At 39.1% G+C, this 7,042-nt stretch overlaps 1 protein-coding gene across 1 annotated transcript; it reads right to left on the reverse strand.

Moving 5' to 3' along the window:
* Positions 1-2,616: 2,616 nt before the first annotated feature.
* Positions 2,617-3,977, reverse strand: ufsp1 (UFM1-specific peptidase 1). The gene has a single exon (XM_066681814.1). It carries the CDS (start codon positions 3,763-3,765, stop codon positions 3,019-3,021), a length of 747 nt encoding a protein of 248 aa, XP_066537911.1. The 5' UTR covers positions 3,766-3,977; the 3' UTR covers positions 2,617-3,018.
* Positions 3,978-7,042: the final 3,065 nt, after the last annotated feature.

The following is a 7,042-nucleotide window of genomic DNA, read 5'->3' on the forward strand; positions in this document are numbered from 1 at the left end:
AGCATTGCGGTTAGCTTATGGCATAAAGTGCTGTGCAGTAATCAAGATTTCTGTTAAGACAACTTGGTATAAACAAAATAAAATAATATAATAAACAAAAATCTGTATTCTTTCATTTAAAGGCTAAGCACCACTTAATGGACCTCCATGAATATTCCACATGATTGTGGTTACTGACAGATATAAGTATGAATTAAAATGAAAATAGCAGCTTAATTTGCTTTAAAACTGACAATTTTATTAAATTGACGGAAAAACCCGAGCTCTCTACGGAAATTCTCGAACGTGACCGTGACGTCACTGGTGGACAACAGCTGAACGACGCCGCGGTAAAACACCGTTATGACCGACTGTTATGACAGTATCTAGCTAAATAACCAACATTATTCATGACAATAGCCTAGCAATAAGCTAAACTCAAATGTAGAGGTACCGTTATTCTTGTAAATATGATCGAAGTCGAACTCGAATTCATCCGACACTATAAACCTCCGTAATGCAGCTACGTAGCCGAGTATAATCTGAGCCACCGAGTTTAGCGAGTCAAGCTAACGTTAACTAAAACCAACTAAAACAGGCGAAGTGAGTGTCCTTACCCTGTTTACCTCCATGTTACAGAGGCTCTTGAACACCTTTCGTTGGTGTCCTTACATGTCCATATTGTTGGAAAAGCGCCAGTGAAATGAGCTACAGATAACGGAGTGAGCGGATGGTCCTTTCCAAAGTGCCCGTTTAAAGTCGACAAATTGAGTCCATTTTCTGGATATTTTGGGATCTTTGGGCCATTTGTGCACAGATGTCCCACTGTACATTGAATGATTGCAGCCAAAAACAACACACCTTTTCGTCATTTTGCATTAAATTAAGTGCAGCTTCTAGAGTTGTTGTCCACCATCTACGTCACAGGCAAGACGCCTATTAGAGTTTCCCAACACCATTGGGGGGGGGCAACGGTCTTTTAAACCTTATTCCTTCAATAAGTAAGAAATAACATGTTTTCTGACTATCAATAAACACAAGTTAGGAACTCAAACTCCACTGTATTTATTTCTTTGATACTTTCATAGAGCTGGTGCGTTGCCTTTAATGTTGGAACAGCTGCTCTACACAGACTGATTTTGAGTAGCAAGGCGATTAAGAATTACTGACTGGAGGAGGTTGCCTCACCTCGCTCCAATTCTGTTTTAACCTTAGTTTCAATTGTGCTTCTTGGAACTACCAGCATCATCCCCACTGCTCCTGTACTATATACCCAACATCATGCAGGTAAAACTAGGAGTTGGAACTGGGGTTAAAATTATTCACCAAACTACAATTAATAGATTTTAGAATCATTTCCCTGAATATGTTACATGTTAAAAATATGACATGCCTGCATGAATAAGGTTTTATTTTTGGAATTTGTCCAGGCAAAAGATTCAAATAAGTTTTGGCCCAAATGGTATGCCATACACATGTAATTATGGTAAATGAGGAATCCCACATGCAGTCAAGTGCCAGAGACACAAACCAAACTTATATATTTCATTTGAATTTTGCTTTTATTTAAATAACGTTTAAACAAATTGTCACAGATTTTGCACCTTTGAAATTTCACAAACTGAAAATTTGTATACAGACGATTTACTGTATTTTAAATGTTATTTTCAACTTCTGCTCAGTGAATAATCCATAAGCTTAAAATAATATATTTATCCTGCTATATTTGTCTTTATCTTTGTTATTGATTAGTAGCTGCTTTTGCATGTTTGCCCAAGAGAAACTTTACCATGTGTTATGACTAATATCAGTTTTTCTCCTTCTGTTAACATAAACGATTCATTTTAAATTATGGGATGGCTCTGTTTTTCTAAACAGAATGCTACTAATACAAACTGAGGTATGTATTATTTTTATTATTGTAGATTTGCATTATTACAGTCTTAAAACTCTGTAGATTTTGTCCTAAATTTGGAATTTCAGACCTTAATGTGGTTATGCAATAAAATGAGTAATTACAGCTGTATCAGTAATTTATTCTTCTAGAAAACATGCAAATATTGTAATCCCACAATATGTTCATTTGAATGTGAATCAAACTGCAATGAACTGACCAGAAGAGGGCACACACGCCACAATTAGGAAGCCCTGAAACCGCAAACAAGTGCAGCTAATTCTGTAAACCGTTTGAAATTATTACCAATTGGAATCACAGCAGTGTGTATTAACTACATTTACCCAACTGCATGTCCTCAGATAAAGTTATGATGGATTTGTACTTTCCAGAATATTTCCAAATGAAAAGTAAATTAGTTTATTACAATCACACACAAGGTGTAAAATATCCTGTGCCAATCCATTAGAGCTTCACATAGGGCCCACCCCTCTCTCTTCCTACCTTCTCAGCCACATAATTTCTATTGTTCCAGTTCTACAGCTACACACTAAGGTTTCTGTGGACGTTTATGATCTGATCAGCAACCAGCGACCTTTAACATCTATGGTTACTCAATGAGCCCATCACATGAGAACCCAAACCACCCACTGTATCACTAGCTCTTCACTAGTGAATTAAGCCCACGACACCTCCAGAAGGTTCAACAGTGAAGTCTGACGTTTAATATACAATGAGCAACACATGCTCGCCAGCAAAATAGAAATGGAATTAAAGCACACAAAAGGCAGTTCCTTATTAAACATGCATAAACACAATTAATAAAATTTAGAGTTGTAAGGAAAACTATGGAAATGCTATTAATTTGTGGACGTGCTGGTATACTTTTTGCTGTTAACTTTCCTTACATTCCTTATTCAGGTTTAATATTGTTGTTGACATCAACAGTGCATAATACCTGCCAAACTTCAGTTAGTCTGCTACATAACCATTCCTGTTTGTCAGTTAGCACCACCACAGACTTAAAAAATAAATAAAACCTGGGTCAGATGTTTGTAGAACATTTTTTAATCAACAATATCATTACTGCACTATAGGATTAGACTCCAAGTAGTTTTTAAATAATTGAACTGTATCACAACACATTAGAACATTTTTGTTTGCGGCAGACAAAGGTTATAGAATGAACACTGATCTAGAGAGCTCACTGGCTTCCATGTCACCCAGCCCTGTTTCTGTAAAGACTCCTTATCCAGGGCAGGGCCATAGTAATGAGGGTCCATTATCAGCAGGTAGCTTCCCTGTTTCCCAGAGCAGACCCCCAGAATGCACTTGGAGGAGTTGTCCCTGTCCCCACCCATCATAACAGGAGAGCCACATGTTCTGAAATGATGGTGAAGTACATCGGCTACTTGCTGAAGATCTCTGCCACCACTTTGCAAATGTGAGATACGGCAAGGGATACCATAAAGTTGGTCAAGCACTAGAGCAGCTTCATAGGTTCCTATCCAGTCTCTGGAACCCAAGAAGGAAGATGGTTTATCTCCAATGTTTACCAGAACTTGCTGAATCTCAAGAAGACTTGGTGGGGGCCTGGATCTGGTTGGATCTAGAGAGACATTCCACAACCAAGAGCAAATGGTCTGAACAGTTCTGTATCCACAGCCCCAGCCCCGGTCATCCTCTCCATCGCAGCCGTAATGATAGTACAGACAGTCCCCTGATACCAAAGAACATATGTCACACTCTGACAGCGGTCTACAAAGTCCATCGTGTGCATTCCTTACTAAAGTATCGGCCCAATTTCTGCTGGCCGTGTTCACTTGGTCTTGTCCCCATACCCGCTCTCCCCAGTCTATGCGCTCACTCGGCCCTTTTCTGTGATTCTCCATGGGGAGTCTGTGTTTAACTTAAGCCTCGTTACATTCTCGGACTAAAAAATGTCAGCATTCATGAATAATCCGCTATTTATATTTAGGTGTATGTCCGCTTAATAGCGAGGAATAGCAACAAAATGTCCGTCTAAAATATCTGTCCGTGGAGAGCGGCAGCCTTTACTTAATAGTTCCGCATCGAGTGTTCCCCCCTGAAGAGCCGGTGTTCTTTCTGTGAGACGGTTCTTTAGTCTTTAGTCAGCGATTTGTTCCCTACAAACAACAACTATTATGTTAGGTTTTTAAATTCCACGAGTTAAATAAACATCACCAGTCATTAACAAACGAACGCAGGTCGTTTTCAAGCGACTAATCAGAGGTGGCACAGTTGAAAACAGGATTAAGAATGATATGAAAACTTGCAAAGAACAAAACCAAACGCCTAAATAAAATAGAATAAAATCGAAAATAATAATTAAAAAAAAATAAAATGAAACTGGGAAAATGGAGAGCAGATCTGACAACACAATTAATTACAAAATTTAAGCTATACCTTTGTTGTCTACTGGATGACCTTAATTTACAAAATATAATAAATACATATAAATAAAATTAATTTAGAACTAATTTTGTCATTTGTGAATCGGTTTATTTAAGTGTGTATCCTCTGGACTAATACGACTAATACTAATACCTGCAGACGAGAGTTTGAATCCTAACGGTTCTCCAAAAAAAAAAAAAAGTTGGAGAGTACTCTTATAATTGATATATTTTCCATGAATCACCTGAAAAATTACACACTGGTTATTCGTTCTCATTGTTTGAGAGTGTCAAACAAGTGTGGAGAAAAAAACTGGAGGGCAGTGTTCACTCTGTGGTGTGTGAGACAGCGGCCAATGGCAGCACTCTCGGGGAAAGATTTATTATTTATTTATTTATTTATTTATAAAGATTTATTTTTTATTATTTTTCTGCTGGTTTTCAAGACGGTGCTAGCCGATATATGGTACCAAATCTATGGTGAATTTCAGCAACGGATAATCAACAGTAATTTTTTTACCTCAAACATACCATTCCACCTTAACACACACTGAGCTTTTGAATGGAAACAAACCAGAGATAGAAGCATTTTCCCACAACTGTACTCTGTCAGAAAATGTGTCTCTGTGGTAGTACCCTCAGTGGTATATATTTGTACCTTTAATTAGGAAGCATAATTGTACCATATTCTATTATAATTGTAGATTTTAAAATTGTGTTGATTTCATACGCCCTGTTTCATCTCCAGGACTTACATTTTATTTTTGTTTTTTTAAATTTGACACAGTTCTATAATGAAAACTTACAAATATTCACTTTTCCTTCTGGTAAACAGAATGTAATGTACCTTCAGGGAACCCAACTGGACTTTTCAACACTGTACAAACATGTACACCGTTTGTGCCTTTAGTCACCAATAATGTACCTCTACTATACCTTTTTTTCTGAGAGTGTAGACGCACACTTTAAGGTGAAAAAATGCAGAAGGTAATGGCGTTGACTATGAAAACTGAGATGGAGGCCATTAATATACTAAGGTTACTCGCTAATGTTTTCGATTTGAGGACTACACATACCTAGCTAGTTGTGCCTCAAGAATACTTTCTATTTTAACATAGAAGGTCCTGCCTTGCCATTTTAGGACAGTTCCCGAGTGTCCAACACCGTTCTGAAATCTATATATGAGTATCTTATGGTCAGTGGTGTCAGAGGCAGCGCAGTGGTAGAACAGATATTTTTCCAGAGAAGATTAAGATAATGAAGTATTATCTTAAATTGCTAACTAGCAGACTGAAAAATGCCTGTAGTATCTGGTCAATCGTTTCATTTTATTAAACAGTATATCCATTACAAAATGCACAGATGTTTTTGCAGCCATAAACGCTACATTCAGTTTTGATTCATTTCTCTTTTAATGTTTGTGTACCAGTACACTATTATTTTTTCAGGCAGCAAAGGGCCATTTTTGTTATCAAGTGAAAAGGACTCAAGCGTACCTTTCTATTTTTAAGTAATCTTAGGTAAATGACAGTTTTCCTGTACAGGATCTTAAAATGCTGCAATTAGCAAAAGGTGCTCTCAATAATTTGTTACTACACATTGCAGCTTTGTACAGGGCTCTAAATACTGCCCTGAATATTTGGAATAGCGCATCTGGATAATCAGAAATCCATATTGTTTATTTCTTCCATTGACAGCTTGCCTAACCAGCACATTTTCAATTGCATTTGTAATAGAAAACCTAATGACGTAAAACATTTGCTTATGAGAATTACTTACCTTCAGTGGCGTGCTTTGTGATATATTTGGTATTTTGAGGAGATGAAGCCCTGCACGACATGAATAAGATATTAACTGTTAATATGTGATTTTTCATTCATTCATTCATTCATTCATTCATTGTCTGTAACCCTTATCCAGTTCAGGGTCGCGGTGAGTCTGGAGCCTTCCCGGAATCACTGGGCGCAAGGCAGGAACACACCCTGAAGGGGGCGTCAGTCCTTCACAGTGTGACACACACTCACACCTACAGACACATTTGACTCGCCAATCCCCCTAACAATGTGTGTTTTTGGACTGTGGGAGGAAACAGGAGCACCCAGAGGAAACCCACGCGGACACAGGGAGAACACACCACACTCCTCACAGACAGTCACCCGGAGGAAACCCACGCAGACACAGAGAAAACACCACACTCCTCACAGACAGTCACCCGGAGGAAACCCACGCAGACACAGGGAGAACACACCACACTTCTCACAGACAGTCACCCGGAGGAAACCCACGCAGACACAAGGAGAAAACACCACACTCCTCACAGACAGCCACCCGGAGGAAACCCACGCAGACACAGGGAGAACACACCACACTCTTCACAGACAGCCACCCGGAGGAAACCCACGCAGACACAGGGAGAACACACCACACTCCTCACAGACAGTCACCCGGAGGAAACCCACACAGACACAGGGAGAACACACCACACTCCTCACAGACAGCCACCCGGAGGAAACCCATGCAGACACAGGGAGAGCACACCACACTCCTCACAATCCCCTCCACAATCCCCTAATTCCCCAAAAAATGGCTAAGATACAACACTAAATGTTGCATTCACACAGTATGCGTAGATCAGTCAATACGGAAATAGTCCCTGCCCCAGTAACTTGAATTTACCTGCTTCACTATGCTCATCAAACATACAGTTTAGCCATACATGTATGATCCAGAAACGCTCTATCAAAACTGAGATGTC

This window comes from Hoplias malabaricus, chromosome 9, assembly GCF_029633855.1.
Source record: "Hoplias malabaricus isolate fHopMal1 chromosome 9, fHopMal1.hap1, whole genome shotgun sequence".
Classification (NCBI taxonomy): domain Eukaryota; kingdom Metazoa; phylum Chordata; class Actinopteri; order Characiformes; family Erythrinidae; genus Hoplias; species Hoplias malabaricus.